Source organism: Ursus arctos, unplaced genomic scaffold (genome assembly GCF_023065955.2).
Source record: "Ursus arctos isolate Adak ecotype North America unplaced genomic scaffold, UrsArc2.0 scaffold_34, whole genome shotgun sequence".
Taxonomy (NCBI): domain Eukaryota; kingdom Metazoa; phylum Chordata; class Mammalia; order Carnivora; family Ursidae; genus Ursus; species Ursus arctos.
This window is the reverse complement of record NW_026623030.1, coordinates 26336120-26363934: the sequence shown is the minus strand read 5'-3', so window position 1 is coordinate 26363934 and position 27815 is coordinate 26336120. Positions and strand designations below refer to the sequence as shown.

The 27815-nt window shown below is 56.5% G+C and overlaps 1 protein-coding gene across 2 annotated transcripts; it reads left to right on the top strand.

Moving 5' to 3' along the window:
* Window positions 1-98: 98 nt before the first annotated feature.
* On the top strand, window positions 99-26828 carry DHX37 (DEAH-box helicase 37). Of its 2 annotated transcripts, XM_026514693.4 has the most exons (27): window positions 99-315; window positions 1490-1659; window positions 3904-4016; window positions 5440-5770; window positions 8730-8878; window positions 9993-10085; window positions 11511-11607; window positions 12462-12575; window positions 12759-12860; window positions 13119-13233; window positions 14719-14814; window positions 15268-15347; window positions 16104-16248; window positions 16823-16899; window positions 17264-17496; window positions 18626-18737; window positions 20169-20275; window positions 20414-20602; window positions 21462-21586; window positions 21672-21788; window positions 23027-23199; window positions 23965-24079; window positions 24226-24363; window positions 24565-24659; window positions 24755-24828; window positions 26081-26178; window positions 26335-26828. In XM_026514693.4, exons 1-27 carry the CDS (start codon window positions 210-212, stop codon window positions 26418-26420), a joined length of 3450 nt encoding a protein of 1149 aa, XP_026370478.2. In that variant the 5' UTR covers window positions 99-209; the 3' UTR covers window positions 26421-26828. The 2 variants fall into 2 exon arrangements, with proteins under 2 accessions (XP_026370478.2, XP_048077512.1); XM_048221555.2 differs by lacking the exon at window positions 26335-26828 and having other exon boundaries at window positions 112-315; window positions 24736-24828; window positions 26081-26176.
* Window positions 26829-27815: the final 987 nt, after the last annotated feature.

Sequence of the window (27815 nt, the reverse complement as noted above, 5' to 3'; positions counted from 1 at the left end):
TGCGACCTCAGGCTTCGCTCCCGCCTCTAAGTTGGCCCCGCCCCGCCTTTCCTCAGGCCCCGCCCCCAGGCCCCGGTATTCTCAGATCTCGCGAGAACTCAGCCCGGAAGTCTTGCGGCCTAAGACAGGGATCTGGGTTCCCACGTGGGCTGGGCTTCGGGGTGAGCGACTGTCGCGGCCCCGCCGGAACCCGGCCAGTACCCGGAGCCATGGGGAAGCTGCGCCGGCGCTACAACGTCAAGGGGCGCCTGCAGGCGACCCCCGGCCCCTCGAAGGGCCCCCCGGAGCCGCCCCCCGTGCGGCTGGAACTAGAGGGTAAGGCGGCCCGGGCTGGCCTGCGCCCTGCCTCCGCGGCTCTGGGGCGGGGGGGTGTCCTCAGATGATCCAAAGAGGGGGACACAGTGACAGTCTAGTTGTAACGGTGAATTTAGGACAATCCCGAGGCTTTCTCCCTTATGGAGCCTGGCCCTAGTTTTTTAAAGTTTTATTTAAGTCCTCTCCACGACCAGTGTGGGGCCCGAACTCAGAGATCTAGAGTCCCCCGTTCTTCTGACTGAGCCAGCCAGGAGCCCCCAGCCCTAGTTTAGTAGCATGGGGAATGTGGGCAAGAAAATAAAGTAATCCCATCTATTTCTTTGGCTTCTGTTATAATCTTGCCAGCGACCCCTAAATACGTTTTTTAGCCCAGACAGCTCCGGGCTGCTTGACATTTCTGCTCAGACTCCCTGTTAGCAGGAGCGCCCACCGTGTGCCAGGATTTATTGTAGGAGATGTAACAGAAGGGGAGGGTTTCTTTGTTTTGTTTTTTTTTATCTGTGCCCTGCTGAGCTGATGCTCGTGGGAGGAGACAGACATCCTCTCCTACACTTTGTGACACAAAGACGGACAAAGCCAGAGGAGCTGGTGGGAGTCAGACGCTGCCCACAGGGAGCAGTGAAAGAGGGAGCTGTAGTCTTAGAGGGCAGGCAGAACAGGTGCTCCCAAGGGGCTGCCGCAGGTTGAGCTGGATTGAGATGTAGATTGTGTACTTTCGAACTATGACATTGAAAAGTAGATAACGGCACAGACTCAATACCTAGTGCTTTGCAGAGGCTTCAGGGAACATTGTAGTAGTATTATGGAAATAGTTTTGACCTCACCTCTGCTGAAAGAGGGACCACGTTCTGAGGGGAGCGCTCTTGGCAGCATGTACCCTCCCTCCTGGCACCCCACTCCCTCTCCCCTGACCACTAGGATGGAGGGGCCCTGGGTCACCACGGAGTCTAACGCATGGTGGGTGCTGGGCAGACAAGTTGAGGGAACAGTGATGGGCCTGCACCCCCATTCCTGTGTGGGCATTCAGGGGGGCTCACACGTGGGGCAGGGTGCCCATGAGAGGCACCACGGAGTCACCCCAGAGAACATGGCATTAATGTTGACTCTGGCATACTGCAAGCTTCTGTGGTCTCTGGTCCCTGGGCTGGGGGTTCAGGTAAGTGTGTCTTTTCAGACAAAGACACGTTGAAAGGAGTCGATGCAAGCAATGCACTCGTTTTGCCGGGAAAGAAGAAAAAGAAGCCCAAAGCCCCTCCCCCGTCGAAGAAGGAGAAGAAGCCTCTGACCAAGAAAGAGCGGAAAATGCTGCAGAAAATCTTAGAACAGAAGGAGAAAAAGAGCCAGGTATGCCTGTTCTGTCAGGGTCTGCACATAGTTCCCCAGACTGGGGAGAGGCGGGGTCTGTGTCCCCCAACTTGATCTTTGCTGCATGAATGTCCGGCCAAACTTTCCCGAATTAGCTTCATGCTTTGTGTCTGCACAATCCCATATAGTACTCATTAGGCACGTGTGGCTAGCATGGTTGAGGAATTGAATTTTTTATGTGATTTAATTTTAATTTAAATTCGAATGGCCACTGTGGCTAGCAGCCCCCATATCTGAGAGAGCTCCAGAGCCTTCAGACCCTCCAGGAGCCTGCCGACGAGTCTGTGTCAGTCTGGACGTGCCCAGGTTTGTTGAGGCCAGATGTTTGTTACTGGGAAATCAGCCCGTCAGCATGCTCCTCTTTTCTTTTTATGTCCCACTCATTCTGTGTCACTTATTTTTTTGACTTTATTCTGGAGAATTTCAACCTTTCTCCCTTCATACTTTCTTAAGGAACACATTTTATAATGGGAAATTTCAAGCATCTACAGAAATGGAGAGCTTCGTACACTAAACTCACGTGTACCTGTCACCAGCACCAGCAGCTGTCAACCCCCCATCCCCTGGTCATCTCCACAGGGTCTACTTTCCCACCTCCCCGGTCAGAGCCCGGGTAGCATAAATCTGTATTTGGGTCCGGGGGGTGCTGAAACAGAGGACCACAAACTGGGCGGTTCACGACAACAGAGATGCATTGTGTTGTAGTTCTGGCAGACAGGAGTGTGAAATCAAGGTGTGGGGCAGGGTCCTGCTCCCTGTCGTCCAGCTTGGGGTGGCCCCAGGCGTTCTTGGCCTGTGGCCACGTCCCTCCAGTCTTGGCCCCTGTTTTCACATGGCTGTCCCCTCTCTGTATGTCTTATAAGAACACTTGTCTTGGGATTTAGGACCCACTTGAGTAACGCAGGATCGCATCCCGAGATCTTTGACTTAATTACATCTGAAGAGGCCCTTTTTCCAAATAAGATCACATTCTAGGACATGGCATATATTGGGCAGGTGGGGACGACACCATTCAACCCCCTCTGCATAATATTTTCTCCATATATATTTCCAGTTGTATCTCTAATACAGGGACCATTTAAGATAACCACAAGACCATTAGTACATCTAAATTTTTTAAAAATATCAAATATCAAAAAAAAAACCCCCAGATATCCAGTAAATGGTTAAATTTCCAATTATTTCATAAATGCTCCCCTACCCCACCTCATGTTTTTTCCCCTTGTCATTTATTTGTTGAAGGAAATTAGGTTGGTTGCCTGTAGAGTTTCCCACAGTCTGCATTTTTAAAACTTCATCTCTGTGGTAAAGTTAAACACATCCCCTTGCCCTTCCAAATTTCCTGGAAATGGTATTTGGATCTGGGGCAGTGATGTGCAACCAGGACAGTTTTGCCCCAGAGGACTTCTGGCCACATCTGGAGACACCCCGTGGAGGCGTGGAGGTGTGAGACGCCGCCACATGGCTAATAGCACACAGAACAGCAGAATGTTCTCTGGCCCACAATGCCTACAGCGCAGAGACCAAGGAACCCCAGTCCAGAGACTTCACGGGATTCCCATTTGCCTTTCTGTCGAGGTCACCACCCAGGGTCCCTTGTTTGCAGCCCTGACACTCAGGCCCTGGGGCCCTTAGCAGAGGGAGGCTCACTTTCCCCCGACGGTATCCTTTTAAAACCCTGCACTGTACTTTTTCCCACCATCTGTACATGGTTTTTCCTTTTATTGATTGCAAAATACATAGACGGAAGCACGTACAGAAGTGCGTATACAGAGTTTCAAGAGTAATAAAACTGAATCGCTCACGAGGGGAAGGAGGCCAGCTGTCCCTGCCCCACGGGCTGCTCTCTTGAAGGCTGCGTGGGGACCCCTGGCCAGCGCATGAGAGCCTCCCCTCCCCGTGAGACAGCCGGGGAGCGCCGCATTGCACACACGGGCCCTGCTTTATTCGGTGTCCCTCGGATGGGCATCTGGATGGTGCGTAATCTCTCCTGACACGCAGTGATGCAGAGACAGCCTGATTCATCCTGCGCCAGCCTCTGGCCGGGGGTAGAAACCCCCCCGGCTCACGGGGAGGCAAGACCGCTGCACAGCACTTGTAATGTGACCTTTGGGTTAAAAAGACGAGTTGTTAACGAGGCCGAAATCTGACGTAGAGTCTTGCTTCCTTTCTGACGAGAGGGTCGTCCTGCCAGATGTCTAACACACTTGTTTCCTTCCCCAGCGAGCAGAGATGCTGCAGAAATTGAGTCAAGTCCAGATTTCAGAAGCCGAGCTGAGACTGTTTTACACCGCGTCCAAGCTGGGCACTGGGGACCGCATGTACCACACCAGAGAGTGAGTGCGCCGGCCTCTCTGGGGCCAGCCCCTCCTGTCAGTGCCGGGGGGAGGGGGGGCCTCCGCGGGATTGAGCGTTAGGAGATCAGACATGCACAGTGGCCCTCGAGCTAACCTGCCTGCGGCGGGTAGAGCCCCCGATGCTGCCACAACCCCGGCGACACACAGGGCTGCAGAGTTTCTCAGTACAGCCACGTCGGGGTTTCCTGCAACACAGAGCCCTGCAGTACAGATTTCCAGCTCTGGCACACACGAGGAGGCTGGCATTTGCTTTCAGGCAGTCAGGGATTAGGTTTGGCTCATTAGCAAGTTTTGTTTGGTTTATATCGTGTCACGAAGACATTCAGGTTTTTTGCCAGTGTGTTCATTCAGGCTTCCGGGGCAGCCGTAACAAAACCCATGCCCTAAATCAAGGGAAATGTATTCTCGTGGTTCTGAAGGCCAGAACCCTGGCCATCAGGGGGTCAGCAGCGTTGGGCCCTCCCGGAAACTGGAGAATCTGTCCTTGCCTCTCTCCCGGCTTCTGGAGGTCTCCACCAGTCCTGGGCATTCCGCCTTGCCAACATGACACTGAAGTTGGTGTGTCTCCACGTCTTCCGTGGTCTTCTCCTGTCTGTGTCTGCGTCTCTGTTTTCTCTCCTTGTGAGGACACCAGGCATTGGATTCAGGGCCCACCCTGATCCAGGATGCCCTCATTTTACTTTAATTACATCTGCAAAGACCCTATTTCCAAAAAGGTCAGGTTCTGAGTCCCTGGACGTAAATTCTGGGGAGGCACTGTTCAACCCCATACAACAAACATTCAAGAAATGGGAGATGTCCCATTAAAATCAGGTTCCCACCTGGTCTTGAGCCACACTAGCTGGCATTCCCGCAGGGCAGCCGAGCCTTAGACGGAGCCCATGTGCCCCTCCTACCCTAGACCCGCCATGCACTGCTGTCTTACTCTTGGCCTTCTCCCTTAAGCATTGTGCATTTATGGCTGCTGTGAGTGCAAACTATGTCCCAGGCTCTCCTCTAGGCCCTGAGGGTAGAGGAGTACACAAGATTAAAATAATAAGTAAAATAATAAGTAAGCTTCCCTTAAGAAGCTTACATTGTAATGGTAGAGAGATGGGCAGTAATCAAATGAATACGTCTATCTCTAGTGCTGGCAGGCACTAGGCAGAAAATAAAGCAGGGAAAGAGGGTAGAGGGAGATGGGAGGACTCAGAACAGTCTCCCTGTTTGGTGACATTTGAGTCAAGTAAGGGAGAATAGAATGTATATGCAGGCAGCAGGAATAGCAAGTGCAAAGGCCCTGAGGTGGGAAAAGGTGTGGCCTGTGAATCCTGACTTCTGTGGGGTATATAGCAACAGAACTGCATCAGGTTGACCAGCGTATTGTAGGGCTTTCATACCTGACTTTTCGCTGTCCCGGCAGGAAGTCTGACAAGATCGAAGCCCAGGGACAGGAGAAGATCAGCAGCCTCAGCGGGGCTCACCGGAAGCGCTATCGCCAGGAGTTGGAAGAGGAGGACTCTGAGTCTTCAGTGGAGTCTGAATCCAATGAGGCCCCTGCCTCTGAGCCGGTGCAGGCTGGTGCAGGGGTGCTGCCAGCTGCACCAGGGGCTGGGCCTGGGAGCCCAGGGCCCAGTAGCCAACACTCTCTGGCCGGGACTACCTCGGCACCTCCAGGGGTGGCCTCCACCTTGGCCAGGCCCCCAGCGAAGCCTTCCGTCTTCATCCCTGTGAACCGCACCCCTGAAATGCAGGTTTGCTGCTCTGGTGTTTGTGATAAGCGCTCAGGCTAGCAGAGTGAGGGGGCTGAGAATGTGGAGGGGGGTATCCCTGTGATACGAGCAGGTTGCGTCATCTCCTGTGCCCCAGCAGCCTCGCCTGGAACGGGAACAGACGTACCTGCCTGGTAGGGATGTCATGGAGACAGACACGCAGGGACATATGTGCATACAGCAGGCCCAGCACGGGCTCAGGGCTGTTGGTGTGGGTGTCAGCTGCTTCTGCCACCACCTGGTCACCATCACCCTCGGCCTCTGACCGTGGGTCCTGGTCCAGGCGGCTACTCAGCCAGACAAGAGCATGGGCTGTGAGTTCCGTTGACCTGAAGTGGACAGCTAGTTTCACCACTTTCTAGCCCCATTCCTGGGCCTCCCTTTCTTCGTCTGCAGAACCGGGGGTGTGGGGGCACTCCACCTCCGTGCGTGAGTGTGTGCTGTGGGCCAGGCCCCGGAAGTGCGATGATCTGTAGCCTCCGGCTGTCAGCCCAGCAGGGGACGCGGACAGTGACCCCACACTGTTGTGACTGGGGACAAGAGCCACGTTGGAAAGGATCAGGGCCATGAAGGAGAGAACAGGAGGGTTGGGAAGCGATCTAGGGCAAGCACTAAGCCCAGCGGGAGCCGAGGAGAGGGGCTGTCCCACACTTAGAACTGCCGAGCTGAGTCCCTGAGGCAGGAGGCCGCCTGGGCCGAGATGGGCTGTTTCAGACCACAGATTGTATTGTGGAAACTGGTGGGATGTGACCGGCTCCTTTTTTTTTTTTTTTTTTTTAATGGAAAAAAAAAGAACAGAAGATAGCAGTGCAGTGTTCTAGGTAAGAATAAGTAGTACTTATTGAAACGGTGGTTTCAGTTACAGGTACGGTTATGTGCTTACATATAGCTAGGGCAAGCTGACTGATTTTTTGAGAGTGTGTACAAGCAGGGATGAGGTGGAGAGGGGGAGAGAGGATCTTTTTAAAGGATTTTATTTATTTAGAGAGCACGCACACACAAGCTGGGGGAGGAGCAGAGGGAGAATCCCAAGCAGACTCCCTACTGAGTGCAGAGCCCCACGTGCGGGGCCTGATCCCAGGACCCCGAGATCATGACCTAAGTTGAAACCATGAGTCAGACGCTGAACTGACTGAGCCACCCAGGCACCCCTAGATTTCCTTCCAGGTGCTGTCAGAGCCCAGCACCGTCTGATGGCTGGTGGTGGTGTGGGATTCTGCTCCACCACCAGGTGGCCCTGCTGCCCCATCCTGGCTTCATCCCGTCTCTTCTCTCTGCTTTTTCCACGTACATATTCCCAAGCCATTTATTACTTAGGTTTACCTGGTTTTACAAACGGCATCATGTCATTTTTCTCCCTGCATTTTGCTTTTTTGTTAGTTTTATGTTTCTGAGATCTATTTATCCACGTCGATGCATGTAGCTGAAGTTCATTTGTTTGGGGGGTTATTTTTCCCCCTGCTGTGTAGTGTTCCAGTGCATGAAGAGAGCACAGTTCAAGTATTTGCTTACAAGTATTCCTTACACGTGCAAAATTTTCCCTTGGGCAGTGTTTGCACACTGAAGGTCACAGCCGTCATTGGTCATGAGATGACCAGCACTTTTTGTTTTTGAAGCAATCAGAATAGAATAGAAATAGAATAGAATGTCTTTGAATTAGCATGTGAGCATGCTTCACAGAATGAGGGTAAGCAGTGGTTCATAAAACTCCTTCAGCGTATGCTACAGTTGACCCTTGAACAACAGGGGTTGGGGCACTGACTCCCCATGCGGTCAGAATCCCACATGCAGCTTTGACTTCCCCATAAACTTAACTACAAATAGCCAACTGTTGACCAGAAGCCTTATCAATAACATGAAACAGTCAATTAATACTTATTTTGTGTGGTATATGTATTACATAATGTATTTTTATAATAAGCTAGAAAAGAGATGTTATTAAGGAAGTCCTAAGAAAAAACACATCTATAGTCCTGTATTTTTTTTTTTCCTAAAGTAAGCTCTATGCCCAACGTGGGGCTCGAACTCATGACCCTGAGATCAAGCGTCAGATGCACTACTGACTGAGCCAGCCAGGTGCCCCTAGTCCTGTACTTTCTTTATAGGGAAAGTATCTGTGCATGAGGAAGCAGACCTGCACAGTTCAGCCCACGTTGTGTTGTTCAGGGGTCAACTTTATGTGCGTGTGTATGTGTATGTGTGTGCATAAATGTGTACTGAGTCATCATATAAAATGTGCTCTCTGTGTGGGTTGTGGGAAGAAGGGTTTGAAAGTCACTGCTCTGGGGGCACCTGGCTGGCTCGGTCGGCTAAGCATACGACTCTTGGTTTCGTCATCTCAGGGTTGTGGGATCTGGAATCAAGCTCCGCACTCAGCAGGAAGTCTGCTTGTCCCTTTCCCTCTGTTCCCCCTCCCTAATGCAGGCGCTCACTCAAGCAGTCTCTTTCTCTCTCACATAAGTAAATTAAATCTTTAAAAAAAGAAAGAAAGAAAGTCACTGCTCCGGAGTACATGTCTGGGGGAACAATTGCCAGGTCACACATCCTCGACTTGGACAAAATTAGCACCAGGTTATTTACTGGAATGATCATATCTGACCCCATCCACCCCGCTCCCCGCAACAGCCGAGACTGCCGTGTCGCACAGCGGCCCCTCTGCCCAGCCAGGCTGTCCCCGAGAATATCCGCTCTGACACAGAAGACCCCGCCCATGTGTCTGTCTCCTGCGGGCTATGCTCCGTCCCTCTCCTCAGCAGTCAGGGGTTCACCTGTTCTCGTGGTGCGATGTCATTGACTTGCTAGGAAGGCTCACGGCATCCACGCGCCCACGGGCACCTTTACGGAAACCACGTCACCCCCGATAGTCTTGCTGATCCCCTCTGCCGTTCTGCAGAGGACTCCCCCGCCCATTCCCGGAGCACTGACTTCTCTCTTTCGCCAGGAAGAACGGCTGAAGCTCCCAATTCTCGCTGAAGAACAAGTGATCATGGAGGCGGTGGCCGAGCACCCCATCGTCATCGTGTGTGGTGAGACCGGCAGCGGGAAGACCACACAGGTGCCGCAGTTTCTCTACGAAGCAGGCTACAGCAGGTGGGGGCGGGCCGCAGGGTCGTCCGCACGTCCCTCGGGTGTCAGTGGAGGTGCAATCCCCAGACGTTATTCTGAACATGAGCCCCCACGGAGCTGATCCTGGCTCTGCCATCTATATGCAGTGCGGCTTGGGCAAGCTGCTTAACCTCTCTGGGCCTCAGTGTCCTCGGCTGTGAGATAAGGACGGCCGTGGCGCCAAGCTCACAGGTTATGTAGACAGAGTGAAGGAATTTGTGTAAAATGCTTAGCTTACTACATTCCCTCATGTTGCCTCCTGTTGGCACTTTTGACCCACGTGTGTGTCATGGGTCCCCAAGACCACCCCAGTGTCATGGGTTTGCTGGGAAGGCTCACGGGACCCGGCCTGTAGCTGTACACATGAGTGTGATTGATTAGAGCAAAAGAGCACAGAACACAGCCGGCAGAGGGGAGAGGCACATAGGGTGCAGTCTGGGGGATCCAGGCACAGGCTTCCAGAGCCCTCTCCCGGGAGAGTCACACGGAAGCAGCAGGTTGTGACAACACGTGTAAGGAGTTGTCACCAGGGGAGCCCAGTAGAGATGGAGCACCCAGAGTATTTGTTGGGGTCACCTCGGCACCCTCTGCCTAGTACCTCCCCGAGCCCAGATGCCCAGAAGGAAAGCAGGTGGTCCAGCATGAGCCACATTGTGCAAACAGTCCGGGCACAGGACCGGGACCCGGAGTTCAGATCCCAGACGCCAGCCACCAGCAGCCCAGTACACAGACCTTTCTAAGGAGAGCAGCATGGGCCTGCTGCGTTAACTGTTTTCTGCACAGCCTAGAACCCCGGCCCCTGTCCCCTTGGTAGGTTCTTGTCTGGGGGAGCACATGCCCTGCTGGCTGAGGGCCAGCTCCACCCGGGCCCTGTTCCGGCAGCGGATGCGTGGTTTCTGTTGGGCTGTGACTGCCAGAGCGTCTGTGTGCCCGCTGGCGGGCTGATCCCTTCTGTTCAGCGGTGCCTTGTCTGGTGCATGTCCCATCACCCCTGGAGAGGGCCGCTCCTCACCCTACCCCTGACACGGCACCGCGTGTGACTTTGGGACGGACAAGTGGGCCCGAGCACCACTGATGTGTTGTGCTCTCCCTCCCCCAGTGACAACAGCATCATCGGCATCACGGAGCCCCGCCGCGTGGCTGCTGTGGCCATGTCCCAGCGGGTGGCCAAGGAGATGAATCTGTCACAGAGGTGAGGGCTCTGCCTTCTGGAGAAGGGCTGAGGGTGGTCCTCTGGCCGTGCTCGTGGGCCTGTCCGTCCCGAGGGTGCTGGTTGGGGGGGTGGCCTCCGCATGTGAGCACAAGGGTCTCCTCGTGCAAGAAAGCTTCCCACACTCTGGACAGCACGACCTTCCTGGGGAGGAGGCCACGGAGCAAGGACGAGGCAGCCAGGCCCTCGCACTCGCTTCCCGCACAGCGCACTGTGGACCCTTGCAGGGGTTTGGGGCAGGCAGTGCAGCGGGCGGCCGGATGCGCCGGGCAGTGGTTAGTGCTCGGCGCCGGGGAGGTCCTTGAGGCAAGCTTCCCGGGCACAGACCCTTTGCGGGCAGTAAGGCTGTAGGACGTGTTTGGAAAACAGAACAACGCAAGTATGGCACTTGCTTGAGGAAGGCCCAGGGCCGTGTTTGGGATGCGCATGTCTGGGCCCCAGCCTAGACTGTGGTATTCAGGTTCGAAGGGGTAGCATGTCCCACGTGGTCTAAAATTGAAAAAGCACGGAAGATCAGAGTTCCCTTCACGTGCCTTGTTATTGACTGTTCACGGAGCAGCGCCTGCTGTGTACCCGGCCCCTCCCGGGACTGGCCTGCGAGTGCGGGAGGCTTCTTCGGTTTGCCTGGTGTGGGGGTGAGGTGCCCCCAGCATGTTTCCTGTGGATCCTTCTAGACGGTTGTAGGCACAGACAAGCACCTGTGTGCATCTCTCTGTATTTCTTCCTATCTGACTTTTACAGAGATGGTTCCTACTGCCCACACTCTCATGTCTTTCCTGTCGCACTGAATGGTATATACTGGAAATAACAATACATACAAAGCTGGCCTTTATTCTCATCCTTTTTAACTTTTTATTGTGGACATTTTAAGCATGGACAGAAGTAGAAAGACTAGTGAATGAGCCCCCACGGACCCAAAACCCAGTTTCAGTGATCGTCAAGTCATGGCCATTGTTGTTTGACCTGCGGCCCCTGCCCCCACCCCCCAGGAGTTTAGAAGCCAGTGCTGGCCGCAGAGTTCATCCCCAAGGTTGCACTGTGTGGGACTACAAGATCAAGACTGTATTTTATTTTTTAGGGTAAGGCCCCTTTAAAGCATTTGTAATGCCCTTACCCTAACTAAAACTGGAGGAACTCTGGAGTGTCCTCGTGTCTGTACTCTCTTCTAAAAGGTTTTCAGAGTTGGTTGTTCGAATTGCACTGCGGCCGAGGTCCCGAGGGGTTGGTTGGCGTATCTTCCAGAGCGCTCTGACGGCCTCTGCATCGGCGACGGAGCGCGGGCCGGGCGGCATCTGTGCCTTGCTGGGGGAGCTGCTGGGCTAGGCCTCCGCTGTCCGCCTTGGTGTGGCCATGTGGCTGCAGCTGGTTTGGGCCTTGCTCGCCCTGAGCTGGAGCCTGTCTCTGCAGGGTTGTCTCCTACCAGATCCGATACGAAGGAAACGTGACCGAAGAGACCAGAATCAAGTTCATGACGGATGGCGTGTTGCTCAAGGAAATCCAGAAGGTTGGTCACTCGTCTCACAGAGCAAGGCCGATGGGCATGGGGTGGGGAGTTCGCATGTCACGCTGGAGGTGAGCAGTTGGCCTGCCGACTGCCGGCAAAGCATTACATGGCACGGTACTGCTGTGTGACCTTGGGCAAGTTACCTACCCTCTCTCAGCCTCAGCTTCTTGATCTGCAAGCCTGTACTTCCCTCATATAATTGTTTTGAAGCAGAAGTTTTATGACGCACGAAGGCATCTTAGCATAACACCTAGCAGGTGCTCCTTACATGTGAACTCATGTTACTGTGATTTGGGTTACAGACTTCGTGCCTCAGCCACATGGGCAAGGACTTCTGGGGAGAGCAGAGGTGACACCTGCCTCCTGCCAGGATGCCAGCCGGGGTCGCCTGGGAAGGTGGCCGTGAATGCGGCTCCAATGTGCTTGAGTACGGCTGCTTTTGGTGTGGCATACGCTGTCCGATTGCCCTCGGTCCTGCCTGCCACCTCCTCGTTTCTGTTTCCTGCCTGCCCTCCCTGCCCTACAGGCGTCTGGATTTGGTAGCTTGACTGTAATGCATGGTAGCTGCCCTTCCTCCAGCAATTTCTCTGCCAGGCCCTGGGCCGTGCACTTTACAGGTAGTGATTGTCGTGGACACTTCACTGTGACCCCATGAGGTGGGTCCTGTTGCCCCATCTTACAGGTGGAGAAGCGAGCACAGGGAGGTGAAGTAACTTGCCTGAGGTTACAGACCAGGTGCTCCTGGATCCATGCCAGCTGGGACAGGGGCTCCTTGAGGGGGAGTTTTGGGGTGTGAGTGACCTTGGGGTGGCTCGGGCCTGGGCTGGCAGGCCTCACACGCTGCCCCGCCCCAGGACTTCCTGCTGCTGAGATACAAGGTGGTGCTCATCGACGAAGCCCACGAGAGGAGCGTGTACACGGACATCCTCATTGGCCTCCTGTCCCGCATCGTGTCGCTCCGGGCGAAGGTAGAACCCCCGGGCCCACGCCCACCTGCTGCTCTGAGACAGTGTCCCGAGAACAGGAGCCCCTAGGCCCAGTGCCAGGGCTGTGGCTGTCCGCATGACAGCCCCTGTGTGACTGCACCCCATTGAAATCTAGCCTCGTGAGCTGCTACCCTGCCCTCCGTCACCGAGTCTGTCGTCCCACAGAGGCACCTGCCGCTGAAGCTGCTCATTATGTCGGCCACGCTGCGGGTGGAGGACTTCACCCAGAACCAGCGGCTCTTCCCCCAGCCGCCCCCGGTCGTCAAGGTAGCGCCCGGGCCAGAGCCTCGGGCCGGCGGGGGGAGCAGGTCGGCATTGACAGACGCCGGGTGGGAGGAGGCCGAGTGCTGGGGGGGCCCTCTCTGCTGGTGGAGACCCCACTCTGGGGAGTGAGTACTGGGAGGCGTCAGGGAGCTGCTCGCTCTGAACTAAGAGCTCCGAGGTCGGATAGGTCAGGGAGGGGGGCACCACCCTGCGTCGGAGGCTCAGCACGCGGCCCCAGTACCTCCTTGGGATGCGTCCCAGGTGGAGTCCAGGCAGTTCCCGGTGACGGTGCACTTCAACAAGCGGACCCCGCTAGAAGACTATAGTGGCGAGTGCTTCCGGAAGGTCTGCAAGATCCACCGCATGCTGCCGGCAGGTGAGGCCCTGGGGACCAGGAAGGCCGGACCTCCCCTCCGAACTCCAGTGTGCAGGCTCGGGGCTCCTGGCCTCCTGGTCGCTGTTCTCTCCCCGTGTGGCGCCCTTTCCCCGGGCTTCACCTCCCGCCACCGGCTCTTCCCTGGTGGTGGGCTGTCCGTAACGGAAGCTTTGCATTCTAACTGTTGGTAAGTGTGCAGTCCGGTGGCATTTCGTGTGCTTGTAGCACAGGCAGGCCTCGTTTCTGTGCTTCACCGGCCTCCACAGACATTGCGTTTTGTTTTACAAACTGAAGGTTTATGGGCAACTTTGAGTCAAGCAAGTTTGTCCGTCCCGTTTTTCCAACAGCATTAGCTCACTTTATGTGTCTGTCCCATCCTTGTAATTCTCGCGGTACTTCAAACTTCTTCATTATTACATTTGTTACAGTGATCTGTGGTCAGTGATGGCGACTCGCTGGAAGCTCGGATGATGGTAGCAGTTTTAGTAATAAGGTATTTTTAGTTAAGGTATAGGAGGTGGTTTTTATTTTTTATTTACTTATTTATTTATTTTTATGATTTTATTTATTTATTTGACAGAGAGAGAGACAGCCAGCGAGAGAGGGAACACAAGCAGGGGGAGTGGGAGAGGAAGAAGCAGGCTCCCAGCAGAGCAGGGAGCCCGATGCGGGGCTCGATCCCAGAACCCTGGGATCACGCCCTGAGCCGAAGGCAAACGCTTAACGACTGAGCCACCCAGGCGACCCAGGAGTTGGTTTTTAGACACACTGCCATTACACTCTTCACAGATTACAGCGTAGCATCCACGTGGGTTTCATAGGCACCAGGACAGCGGACAGTTCGTGTGACGCGCTGTCCTGGGGTGGTCTGGAAGCAGACCTGTGTCCCTGAGGTGTGCGTGTGCTGTGCAGCCATCCCCGCCATCCCTCTGCGGAGCATCTTCGTCACCACCGGCAGAAACCCCGTCCCCGCTAAATGCGAACTCTCCAGCCCCCTCCCGCGGCCCCCACCGTTCCACTTTCTGTCTCTCCGCCCATCCTGGGTGTCCTGTGCGGACGGACCCAGGCGATATGTAGGCCTCTGCCTGGCGTCTGTCCCGGAGCATCTCGTCTTGGAGGTTCATCCGTGTGGTGGCGGGTGTCCGCGCTTCACTCCTGTTTGTGGGGAGACCACGTTCTGCTGTGTGGATGGACCACATCCGGTTTGTCCGTTAGCCAGTTCACGGACGCTGCCATGAGCGTCCGCGTGCGGCTCTGGCTTGCGTCCCTCTTTCCCGGTCTTCTGCGCTTATGCCCAGGAGTCGAGCAGCCAGGTCGTGCAGGAGCTCTGTCCAGCTGCCCGTCGCACGGCCTCCGCCTGCTCGTCTGCGTCTCGGCGCTGCTGTGCCCTGCGCTTCCTCTCGCCCAGCCGTCGGCAGGTGGTGCTTAAGTAGGTGTCTGCTCCGTGAGTGCACCGATAGCAGAGGGGTCTCGCTCTTTCCGCAGGCGGCATCCTGGTGTTCCTGACGGGGCAGGCGGAGGTGCACGCGCTGTGCCGTAGGCTGAGGAGAGCCTTCCCGCACACCAGACGCAGGCCCCCAGGTAACCCGGCAGCGCTTGGCCCGAGATCCGGCGGGTTGTCAGCCTTGGCCTCGGAGCCTCCCTGTGTGAGAGCCGGCACCTTTGCCTGCCCCCCAGCTGCCCCGTTCCCCAAGGAATGGCCAGCAGTGGGCCCCTGGGGGGCTCAGTCGGTTAAGCATCTACCTTCAGCTCGGGTCTTGATCCCGGAGTCCTGGGATCGAGCCCCATATTGGGCTCCCTGCTCAGTGGGAAGCCTGCTTCTCCCTCTGTCCCTCCCCCTTGTTCATGTGCACACGCATGCGTGCTTGGTCTCTCCCTCTCTCTCTCTCGCAAATAAAATCTTTTAAAAAGGAGAAAAAAAAGAAAGAACTGGCCAGCAGTATAGCGACCTTACTCTGGACAGTGAAGAACACAGTCTTTTTAGCCTGGTTCTGGCCTCAGGGTATCTTCCTCCTCCATCTGTTCCTCTTGCAGAAAAAGATCAAGAAGATTCAGTAGAGGAAATGCGGAAGTTTAAGAAGTCGAGGACAAGGGCGAAGAAGGCCCAGGCAGCGGTATGGAGAGGACTGTGTGGTAGGGGGCAGCTCAGGGCTCTGAAGCTGCCTTGTTTCTGTGGTGGCCAACGGCCCCATGTAGTTGTGTAGAGCCAAATTTAATTAAAATGAAATAGAATTAATTAAAATTCAGTTCCTCAGTCACATCAGACACATTTCAGGGGCTCAGTAGCCAGCTACCTGGGGCTACTGGTGAGCGTATTGGGCAGCATGGGTCTAGACCATCCCTGCCATGGAAGGGAGCTCTGATGGATGGTGCTGCTCCAGAGGCTGCAGGGTGGGCTGTGATTTGAAATATTTAAGGTTCCCTGTACTGTGGGCCAGGACGAAGCTTCTGGAAGGCCGGCCCTGAGCACCTGATCAGGCCCTGTGAGGATCTCTGGGAGGGCAGGCAGAACAAGGGCTGGTGTTGGGTCCCTGGTGTTGGCTGCAGAACTGGGGAGGGGGATGCTCTCCCCAGGTGTCCCCACATTGTTGTCATGGATCCCTGGGTAACAGCATCATCATTTGGAAGTCACTAATCCCCCTGCCGCATTTAGGACCCGCCAGGTGGCACTCTGAGTGCCCGTCCAATGTCGACTCAGTCCTCACAGCAGGCCTGTGACCCTGTGAGATAAGTCCTGTGGTTATCCCTAGTGTTAGGGCAGGGACGGTAGCCAGAGCTGCCTGAGGCCTCGTGCTTGAACACGCTTGTCTTTCCTGCCTGTGACCAGTGTTTTCCTGCAGTCTGTGATTCTGACGTCTTGTCTGCCGTAGACATTGCCCCAGATCAGTTTGGACAACTACTCGGTGCTGCCAGCCGGCGAAGCCGACGAGGACAGGGAGGCAGAGATGGACGAGGAAGAGGAGGCCCTGGGCTCCGACCTTGACTTGGACTTGGGGGACGAGGGAACAGATGGAGGTGTGGCCTGGGCAGGGCCCTTGCTCATGCTCCTTCAGTCATTCATTCAGCAGGTGTCTGTTGAGCGCCTGCTGTGTACCAGGTCCCACTGTTAGGCCCAGACTTCTTTGTCTCACACCTCAAGAGAGCTGGGCTTTCTGTTGCTCTGTGCCTGCTGTTTGCTGAGCTCTTTCAACTCTCTGGCAGGGTAGACCCTCGGATATCTGTAGTGTTGATTGTAATGGGGGTGCTCGGCTTTGCTGGGTAAACACAGGCCTCAGGGCTGGCTTGGAGGGCTGCCAGTTCCAGGGCCCCCATTTGGAGATGGGTCCCAGGCCATATGGGTTCTCCCGAGGGCGTCCGGCAGGCGGTAAGACTGGTGGCCAGACTTCCAAGAAGGAGATTGTACAGCGAGGCGGGCATTCCCCACCTGGATCAGGATCATGGAGCTTCTCAGACTCTGACCCAGACTGCTCGCCCACTATGCTTGTGCAGAGGGTAGAGGCCCCTGGCAACAGGCAGCACTGGTTGGGGGGCTCTGGGCAGCCTGCCTAGGGCGTTCGGGGGTGCCAGCGGGCCTCTGCTTTCCCTGCAGGTGAGCAGCCAGACGCCTCGCTCCCCCTCCACGTGCTCCCACTCTACTCTTTGCTGGCCCCAGAGAAGCAAGCGCAGGTAACGTGTGGGGCCTGGGTGGATGCTTGGTTGGGGGCACCTAAGGGCATCAAAAGAAGGGCGGGGCAGGCCCTGGGTTGTCCTCGTCATCTGTGGCTTGATCAGTACCCCCAGTTTTAAAGGGTGTTGGGATCTCTTTGGAGAAAAGGAACGCTTCCCTGCAGTTACGCTCAGGAGCACTGTGGCCTGAGGGAACCAGAGTGCTTGTCACCCTCGCCACTTCTGGGGTCCAACCCAGCCTGGCTGATTCCTCTGTGATCAAGAGAAATTTCCTGGCTCCCCTACCCCACCCCCCGCATCTGTCCCACAAATTCTTTCTTGATTCTGGTGGTATTTTACTGCTTTCCCTCCCCCACTATCCCAGGTCTTCCAGCCTCCCCCAGAGGGGACACGGCTGTGTGTTGTGGCCACCAACGTGGCCGAGACATCCCTCACCATCCCGGGCATCAAGTACGTGGTGGACTGTGGGAAGGTCAAGAAGCGACACTATGACCGTGTCACCGGTGTGTCGTCCTTCCGAGTCTCCTGGGTGTCACAGGCCTCAGCCGATCAGCGGGCGGGCCGAGCGGGTCGGACGGAGCCAGGCCACTGCTACAGGTGGGCTTCCCTGGGCCTGTCCAGTGACATTGGGGGTCACTGTGCAGCAGCGAGTGCTGTCCCACTGGAGACGGTCCTCGGGAGGCTCTGCGGGGCCTCGTTGGCCCTCAGACACTTGTGTTCTTTCTTTAATCTGACCCCGAAATACTTTTAGCGGCTTTGTTTTTGTTTTATTTTGGGACAGCTTCATGGTGGTGAAGTGTCGCCATTTTGAAGCCTGCATTTCTGGGGAATTTAGTGTTCTCGGGGGTGTGCAGCATCACCACAGCCCGTTCCCGATGTTCTCATCACCCCGAAAGAGGCCCGCACCCCACCTTCCTGTCCCCACTCTTGGACGTGTGTCTCCGTCTCCCTGGGTCTGTCCCTGGGAAGGGGTTGCTGGGTCACGTGGCCACTCTGCCGCACGCTGTGTCCCACAGCGGCTGCACTGTGGCGCTCCCACCAGCAGCGCACAAAGGTTTTCCCTGATTGCCCCACGTTCTCACTGACACCTGTTACTTTTCCATTTTTTTAAAACCGGAAGTGTGCTGTGGTGGCGCGCCGCGGTCCTGGTTTGCATGTCCCCGGTGCCTGATGACCCTGCGCGTCTTTTCCTGTGCTTCTCGGCCATTTGTCTGTGTTCTTTGGAGAGATGCTTTTTCAGATCTCTTGCTTATATTTTGATGGGGTTGTTTGTCTTTTATTGTTGAGCTGCAAGAGTTCTTTTCTTAACGCAGGTCTTAGATCTGCATCAGAAGTGCCATTGGCAAGTATTTTCTCCCAGTCTGTGTCCTGTTACTAATTTTTGATAGCTTTATTGCTGGTTTTGTTGATATTGTTTTAAATTATGAAAAAAGGAAATTGAGAAATCGTGCATAAAAACCTAGTGAGAAGTGACAGTGCTTACTGTTTGCCAGGGACTGCGCACCAGGCGCCACACTCCATCCCCCACATGGCGGCTGGAACATCCGTCCCACCCTCGGGGTGCACCTGCTGCCGAACCCATTGCGGGAGGTGAACACGAGGCAGGGGGAGGGTATGCACCGTGTCAGTGGCCCAGTGGAGATCCAGTGCCAGGTAGCTTGCCTGAGTTCCCCTTTTATTTATTTATAAAATAATTCTGTTATCGTTGGTGCCTCCCCTGGCCCAGGCTCTATTCCTCTGCGGTTTTCAGTGACTTTGAGCAGTTTCCTCCTCCTGAAATGGCCCGGAGGCCGGTTGAAGACTTGATCCTTCAGATGAAAGCACTCAACATTGAGAAGGTCAGTGGCGGCCCCAGCCCTGGCCCCCCGCACCCCACTGAGCTCCCAGCGCACTGTGTCTGCATAGGCTCCCCACATACACACACCGCTTGGGCCAGCTCCCGAGACCCAGGGAGGCCCGGAGCTGAGCCCAGCGGTGCCAGCCCAGCTGCCTGGTGCTCTCCTGCGGGATGCCGCATCAGCACATGCCCCTGGGGCCTCCCACCTCCCGAGACCCCCCTGCTTCCCCAGGGCTGCACCCTTCCAACACCCAGAGGGTCTGCCCACAGCACAGAGGGCTGTCATCCTGGGGCGCACAGAATGTTCTGGTGACACAATCTTCTGTCTGGCAACAGGAACATTCTCACACTGCCCCTGTCCAAGGGTCCCCCGCCTTTCTGCTGCTCCAGGGGTGCTGGTGTAGGCAGAGAGACACCCTGGGCCCATTACTAGTCATTCCCATTCCTTCCTTCCCAACCCCAAAGTCTCTATGGCTTTGTCTGTTTTGGACACTTCATATAAATGGAATCATTCCTATAAATGTCCTCAGGGGTCACCTCCACTGTGGCATGTGTCAGTACTTCAGTCCTTTCCGGCTGAGTCATGCTCCATCGTGGGGCCGGGCCACGTTCTGTCTAGCCATTCATCTGTCACTGGATGCCTGTGTTGTCTCCATCTCTGGCCGTTAGGGACAGAGCAGCTGTGAACACAGGCGTATGCAGATTTACCAGAACACTTGTTTTGAGTCGGTCACCGTTTCTCAGGTGCCACCGTCCCCGAGCCCGGTCCCTCCACCCCCTCACCATGTTGTCATGCGGGCACGTTTGCGCTTGTCTCCATGCTCACGTCCTGGTAGTCTGGGGCCCTTCTGGCTGAGGCAGAGCCTTTGTCATGTGCTTTCTTGATCTCTGTGGCCAAGAACAGCCCCTGGTACACATTGGGCGCTCAATACGTGCTTTCTTTTTTTTTTTTTTTTTTTTTAATTAACAAAGGGGTTTTTATTTTATTTATTTATTTTAAAGATTTTATTTATTTATTTAACAGAGATAGAGATAGCCAGCGAGAGAGGGAACACAGCAGGGGGAGTGGGAGAGGAAGAAGCAGGCTCATAGTGGAGGAGCCTGATGTGGGGCTCGATCCCATAACACTGGGATCACGCCCTGAGCCGAAGGCAGACGCTTAACCGCTGTGCCACCCAGGCGCCCCCTCAATACGTGCTTTCTAGTGCGTGGATCGTGTGAGTAAAGGAAGGCAGGGGACATTTGGGGATCTCCTGGCTCACAGACATGGAAAGTGCCCAGGGCTCCTTTCTGAGTGTCCAGTGGTGTGAGTGGTCTCAGGACAGGTGCAGGAGTGCCGTCCTCCTGCCAGGCCTGCTGTGCTGCCCCTTGCGGTCACTGTGCTTGGTTCTCTGTGTTCATGGCTGCCCCCACCACGTGTCCCCCTGTCCAGGTCATCAACTTCCCTTTTCCAACCCCTCCGTCCGTGGAGGCCCTCATTGCCGCTGAGGAGCTGTTAGTCGCGCTGGGTGCCCTGCAGGCACCCCAGAAAACAGAGAGGTAGGTAGGGTGGGTGTGGGGGCAGCAGAGAGCCCAGTTCCCAGCCTATTCTCGGCCCTCTCCCTCCTGAGCTGCCCTGAGCACCAGGGCCGCTTGGCCACGACGCCCCCCCCACCACCACACACCTCTATCCTCCAGCATGAAGCAGCTGCAGAGGTCCCGGCTGAGCTGTCCCATCACGGCGCTGGGCAGGACCATGGCCACATTCCCCGTGGCGCCCCGCTACGCCAAGATGCTGGCACTGAGCAGGCAACACGGCTGCCTGCCCTACGCCATCACCATCGTGGCCGCCATGACAGTCCGCGAGCTGTTCGAGGAGCTAGACAGGTGGGCACCGGGGGGCCTGTTCAGGCTGGAGGCGGAGGGGGGTGCTGCCCTGTGTTGAGTGGTGACCGGGAGCCCGGCCTGAGCTGGACGGGTGGGCACCGGGGGGCCTGCTCAGGCCGGAGGCGGAGAGGGGAGCTGCCCTGTGTTGAGTGGTGACCGGGAGCCTGGCCTCCGGGGGGACTCACTGGCGCGTTCGGTGGCCTCGTGCTAGTGCTCGTCCTGCCTGAGCCCGGCAGCGTTGCAGTCCCTGCAGAGCTCTGTCTTCGCTTCCGGAGCAGCCCTGAGTGTGTAATGGCTAAGAGCCCGGGGTCTGGGTCAGACCACCTGGGTTCAGATCTCCCTCTGCCACTGCGTGCTGTGTGGCTTCGGGGAGGTGACTTCACCTCTCTGTGCCTCATATTTCCCACTTGGAAAATGGGGGTGAGACGCTAATAGTAATGGAGTTGTTGTCAGGGTTAAAGTAGTTAACACGAGCAAAGGGCCCCCCCAACCGTGCCTGACGCATACCTTAACCCAGGTGTCAGCTCTTTACAGGTTGGGGAGCCGTGACAGTAAGTCACTTATCCGGGCCACGCGCGGTGGATGTAGCGGCAGCGTTCAGGGTTTTTGTCACCACTTGTAAGTGGCGCAGTCACGTGTGATGTTATCCGTCTGTTGGATTATCTCTTTGTTATCAGTCTCTAGGTGTGGAGTGGTTGGCCTAGGAAACACGCACGTTTTTAATTTCCTGGGCTGCAGGCGGTGAATTTTAGCCCAAGACCTTAACCCTGTTAGTGGCTTCCCCAGACATTTTCTCTGCCCCCGCTGCCCCAAGGGCGGCCAGGCCAGTAGCCCAGGTGGTGTATGTGTGTGTTTGCAGACCTGCGGCCAGTGACGAGGAGCTCTCCAGGCTGAAGGACAGGCGGGCCCGGGTGGCCCAGATGAAGAGGATCTGGGCGGGGCAAGGGGCCGCTCGCAAACTCGGAGACATCATGGTGCTGCTGGGTGCGTGCCTGGTCGGCGTGGAGGGGTGGCGGGGGTCAGGCAGGCCAGGCGCGGGGCAGCAAGCGAGTGCACCCCTCATCCACAGGTGCTGTGGGAGCCTGCGAGTACTCTGGCTGCTCCCCCCAGTTCTGCGAGGCCAACGGGCTTCGGTACAAGGCCATGATGGAGATCCGGCGCCTGCGGGGCCAGCTGACCACTGCAGGTACCGTCCCCCCACGCCAGCCTCTGGGGCCTCCCCCGGTCCCCCCATCTCGGGCAGCACCTGGCAGAGAACGTGACTGTTTTTTAATGATTAAAGTTGTTTTGAGCGGCGTTAACCATGTCCCATTAATCCCCATTATCCATGGATTCCACATTTGCAAGTTCACTTGCTCACTGAGATTTATTTGTAACCCAAACCAGTACTGACCACTTCTTGGACGTGTGCGCCAACAGAGGGGGCAGTGTGCACACTCTCTCCCATGAGGCTGTTCCTCGGTCTCCCTTTTCCTTAATAATACCCCTCTTCGTTACCCTCTGTCCCCAGGACAGGCCTGGCCCTGCCGCTTGCCACATCTTCCCAGCAGCCCCGGGGCCCCATAGTCTCATCCTGGGGTTCCCCCCCCTTGCACCCAGTGGAGGCCCCCTTTTGGGAGTCAGGGAGCAGCTGGCAGTGCAGTCCCCCACTTTCTGCCGCTGGGCTGAGCTGGTGGAGACACCTGTGTGAAACCATGCCGGGGCCACGTGTGGGGGCTGCTGGGCTTCTGCCCTTCTGTCCTTGGACCTACTTCCTTCCTTTTTCTTTCCTTTTTTCTCTTTCTTTACATTAAACAGCATATGTTTTGCCAAAGGTTTTGTAGAAAAGGCGGAGGTTTAAATAGCAAATCTCGGCACAGAAACAGTCTTCCTTCCTGGTCCTGAGCCTCTTGTTCTCCCTCCTGTGTTCCCTTCCAAGCTGCAGGGCCCAAAGCCCCCATCTCCACCTTCCTCCCCTTCTAAGGTGTCCCCACAGCTTCAGATCCTCCCCCCCCCCCCTCGCAGAGGGTGAGGGCTCGCCCGATCTCAGGCCTGCTTCAGCAGGAGTTCCAGAGGAGACGGTCTCGCCCTGCTGTGCACACTCGGGGATGACCCGCTCCTCAGGTCCCTTCCGGGCACACGTGCTCCTGCACTCAGGCCAAGGGGGAAGTCACGTGCAGGCCCAGAGGGTCTCCCTTAGCAGCTCACTCTGCTGCCCGCTAAGGAATTGGGTGTTTGTCCTAAGGAAGAGAAGGACGTGGGTTTAGGGCAGGCAGCTAGCGGTGCCCTGCTATGGGCTTTGCCTTGCCCGGCAGCCTCAGTGGAGAGGAGCCAAAGGGAGCAGACAACCACGTCTGGAGCTCCACAATGGTGTGAGACCTTCCAGAAGGTCCGGGCAGAGGCAGCCCCCAGCCTCACCATTCTCACACCTGGCTTTCCCTGCAGTTAATACCGTGTGCCCCGAGGCCGGGCTCTTCGTGGACCCCAAGATGCAGCCGCCGTCCGAGAGCCAGGTGACCTACCTGCGGCAGATCGTGGTGGCCGGCCTGGGTGACCACCTGGCCCGCAGGGTCCAGAGTGAGGACCTGCTGGACGACAAGTGGAAGAATGCCTACAAGGTTGGCCCCGGGGGCGTGCGGGTGCGCAGGCCGGTCGCTGTGCCGGGCTCCCCGCCACCCTGCCCTCCCCATCTGTCTGGCGTCCTGCCAGCCTGGACACTCAGCCGACCTGGCGAGGGGCTGCTGGGGGCCCCCTCCTCCTGACACAGGAGTCCCTGCAGCCTCTGGGAAAGTCCCCACCAAGGATCAGGGCAGTGTATGCGACAGGGTCACATCTTCCTTTGGGCCTTAGCTTTGCCCCGAACTTTATTTTTGTAACTGCTTTTTTGAGAGGGAATTCCCCATTTTAAGGTGTGCAGTTCAGTGGTTTTCCATCTCCACAGAACTGTGTGGCCACAGCCACAGTCGGCTTCAGAGCGTCTTCATCGTCCCCCAAAAGACGCCACGCCCATTAGCAGTGGCTCCCCGTTTTCTGCTCACCTCCCCACCGCGTGAATTTGCTCTCTGTCTCTGTGGGTTTGCCTGTTCTGGACATTTCACGTTAGCGGTTTGTGTGTTGCTTCTCTCACGTGGCGCCCCGTCATCCAGATTCGTCCCTGTGGCAGCCTGGGTCAGCACGGTGGCCACGGGGTCAGTGCTGCTCCGCACACAGATAACGCCCGACGTGCATATCCGCGTGCAGAGGCCCACGCGGCCACGGTGGCGGCTGACCGACCACACGCTCTCCTGCCCTTCGGGCTGACTGTAAAATCGAATTCACGTGGGTTAATGTCACTGGTGTTTGCGCCTCTCCTAGACTCATTCTCACTCTCCATCTCTCTGCAGACCCCTCTCCTTGATGACCCTGTCTTCATCCACCCCAGTTCCGTCCTTTTCAAAGAGCTCCCTGAGTTTGTGGTCTACCAGGAAATTGTGGAGACCACCAAGATGTACATGAAAGGTAGCCAGGCGGGTGGCTGGCCCTCGCCTGACCCACTGCGGCTCTGGTGAGCTGTGTCGCTGGGACCCTGTGGGGGGAGAACCTGGCCCCCCTCCCGCACAGCGGTGTCCGCTGCGACCCCCGGCCCTTGTCTTCCCGGTTCCCAGGTGTTTCGGCCGTGGAGGTCCAGTGGATCCCGGTCCTGCTGCCTTCTTACTGCCAGTTTGACGAGCCCCTGGAGGAGCCGCCCCCCGCCTACTGCCCGGAGAAGGGGCGGGTACTGTGTCACCGGGCCGGTGTGTTCTGTGAGTCGGGTCGACTTCCTGCCGGCCCCAGGCACCAGCAGACACATGGCCTCACACCACGTGCCCTGGAAATGCAGGTCACGGGCCGTGTCACCTCAGGCCTTCTGCCTCTTTGCTGGGTGGGACGTGGGGCTCAGGGACGGGATTAGGATCCTGTGGGGACCCATCCCAGTCCTTCGCTCATGGGCTCTTGCCCTCCAGATCGTGTCGGCTGGCCGCTCCCTGCGGTGCAGGTGGATTTTCCAGAGGGCATTGACTGTTACAAGCACTTTGCCCGGGTTCTGCTGGAAGGACAGGTAGGTAGCCCAGTGGCTCCCCCGGCCCCTTGCCTGGTGCCTTGGGCAGAAGGTGAAGCCAGGACCCCTCACCCAGTCCTGTGGTCTCTCCTCAGGTCTTCCCCAAGCTGGCCTCCTACCGGGGCTGCTTGCTGTCCAGCCCTAGCACAATGCTGAAGACGTGGGCCAGGTAGAGGCTTCCCCGGGAGCATCAGAGTGGCAGGTGGTGGGGAAGGGAGCCCGTATTAGTGCCCTGGAGCGGCCATAACAAATTACCACCAACCAAGGGGCTTAAAACACCAGAAATTTATCTCGCACAGCCCTGGAGGCCAGAAGTTGGAAGTCAGGGTGTCAGCAGGGCTGTGCTGCCTTTGCACGCTCGAGGGAGGACCCTTCCTGCCTCTTGCAGCTCCTGGTGCATCCGGGCATTCCTTGGCTTGTGACCACATCCCTCCGATGCCTGCTTCTGTGTTCACGTGGCTGTGCCTCCCTGTCTCTGGGTTTTCTCTTTTTATAAAGACACCAGTCCCTGGATGTAGGGCTCACCCCCCCCCAATCCAGTGTGAGCTCCTGTTAAGTAATTACATTCACAAAGACCCTCTTTCTAAATAAGGTCACTTTTGAGGTTTTGGGGAGACCCTAGTCAGCCCATTTTGAGCTCCAGGTGTCAGCAGAAGGCATCCCGCACACAGGCCCTGGGGCTGCCTGCCAGCTGAGCACAGACCCGCCCTCCCCATCCCAACAACCTTCTGCTTATCCCCGCTCCTCCCTTTTGCTTTCTTTCTGCTCATGGCCCAGCTCCAAGAAGACACCTCCCCCTTCCTAAGGCTGGCCTCCTAGATGGTGCAGGGGGCTTGACACAGAGGAAGCAGGCAGGTGTGCACATGCACCAGCATTCCCTGGGACTTGGGGTGGGGGCATGGGCCAGGTGCCCCCTGCCGGTCAAGTCATTCACCCAGCAGACAGCGTGAGCACCTGCTGTGTGCCAGGCATGTTCTCGTGCTAGGATGCGGGCACAGCGCCATCCCCATGGAAGCTAACGCCAGAGAGAACATAACTAGGACAGATGGCATGTGGGGACTGGGCTACAAAGGGACAGAGCAGGACGTCCAGTGGAGTCTGTCCGAGCAGATGGGGAGGGGGTAAGGCTGTGAGCAGAAATGTGGAGGAAGGTTCTCGGTGGGATGAGCAGCGTGTACAGTAGCGGCCTGGGTGGGAGTACTCAAGGACCATGAGGAAAGCTGCGGTGGCAGATCAGAGGCCGCAAAGATTCAAGTGTAAAAGTAGATGAGGTTGAAGGGGTGATAGAGTCTAGATCCTTCTCCTTAGCCAACACCCCCAGCGTGACAGAGGCTAGGTAAGGCTGGCCTGGCAGTGGTACCCGCCCCTTCCCACAGCTTCAGGGCACAGTGATGCCCTACAACCTGCGTCCCCACCTGCAGGCTGCAGCCCAGGACAGAGAGTCTCCTGAGAGCCCTTGTCGCTGAGCAAGCCAACTGCCGAGAGGCCTTGCTGGCTGCTTGGAAGAAAAACCCCAAATGTGAGTTTCACCAGGGCAGGTGCCCCGTGGCCAGGGGGTTGCAAGTGGACAAGATGGGACCCGCCGAGGCAGCCGAGGGTTGGTGGGAGGATCTGCCCTGCAGCGGGCAGCCGGGTCCAGAGCCACTCTGACTGCCCTCCCTCCTGCCCCCTGCAGACCTACTGGCTGAGTACTGCCAGTGGCTCCCTGAGGCCATGCACACCGACGTCGAGAAAGCCTGGCCCCCCACCTCTGACCACTGACCTGAGGCCTGGTTGCAAGGCTGGGGACTGGTCTGGGGAACCAAGGGCGCTGGCGGTGGCCAGTTTCCAGCCTGGTCACCCTGGTCTGTGGACTCCTCCTGGGAGGCGGGTCAAGCCCCTGGAAACCCTCGCTCATCTTGGATACAAGACCTCTGGACATAACTTGCTGCTGCCCTGGGCAGTCTGACCCCGGGGGGCTTTTTTATAGCTATTTATTACGTGGCAGAGAATGGTTTTACTTCACATGCCGCTCTGGGGACTATATTAGTCCCTCGCAGAGCAGGGCTGGAGGGCGAAGCGGCGGCCAGCCGGAAGGTGCCCACGGGCCCTTCCTCTGCATCCCCTCCCCAGCAGGGGTGGTGCTCCCTTGCCACGCATGTCGCTGTTAATAAATCTCAGCTATCAGAACAACTGTGTGCGTGTCTAACAGATCTCTGAGTGGCTGTGGTCTGGGGGACAGCCTCCCCCCAACACACACACACACACACACACACACACACATAGGGAAACTGGCCTGGGTGGGTGCTCACCCAGCTATCCGCTGTGCCTGTAGGGCTTGATTCCCTCTCCTTCACCCGGGTGTTTGTCCTAAATCAATTTGTTAATATATTGTACTATAGTATAAATTATTAAAGTCCATTAATGCAAATACATAAATAAAACAACAGAGATACGTGTTTAATATTCTAAAATTACTCACTTTCTCCACAGCCTGGCCACTAAGCCCAGTGTACCCCCAAACCAGAAGGTCTCCCCTAGTTGCCCCACATTCAAGCCATCTGCAGGTTTTGTGGGCCCTAGCCCAGAGTGTGTCCAGAGCCCCCCATGCTCCCCAGCTCCATGCCCCGGATCTCAGATTCCCAGTCCCTGCCCAGCAGACCTCCAGCAGCTTCTGCCTGGCCATGGTGGTGACTTCCTGGCTGGTCTCCCAGTGTCCACCTGCTGGCCTGTGGTGTATTCTTCACATGGCAGCCAGAGGGATCCTTGTAACACCTACATCTGATCATGTCATTCCACATCAGGCTTTCTGGAATCTTTGATAAAATTCAAGCCCCTCATACCCTCATTCACCAAACTCTGGGCACAGGGCTTCCTTTCTGTCCCTTCAAAACGGCGTCCCTCCCCCTCCCAGCCTCAGGCCTTGGCAGGTTCTGCAGACAGGCCTCCCTGGTAGCTCCTGCACAGCAGCGCCTACACCCTACCCCTTCAGTCTTCATCCCATCAGTGTTAAATGCCGGCAAAACTTACCACTAGTCGCTGAACGCTGGTCTCTGGAAGTCAGACTCTGCTTGTCTTACCCAAGAATACCAGCATACTTAATTAGCACTGTACCTGGGCACGCAGTAGCTACTCAATGCGTGCACCTTACCGGCATGAGTCGCTTAGGAGTCGCTG

Bases quoted from the DNA above. Each gene is read 5' to 3' on its own strand.
- DHX37 (XM_026514693.4), top strand. From the start codon at position 210: ATGGGGAAGCTGCGCCGGCGCTACAACGTCAAGGGGCGCCTGCAGGCG. The intron at 24,080-24,225 runs GTAGCCAGGCGG...CCCGGTTCCCAG, and splicing joins CACCAAGATGTACATGAAAG to GTGTTTCGGCCGTGGAGGTC. The intron at 24,660-24,754 runs GTAGGTAGCCCA...GTCTCTCCTCAG, and splicing joins GGGTTCTGCTGGAAGGACAG to GTCTTCCCCAAGCTGGCCTC.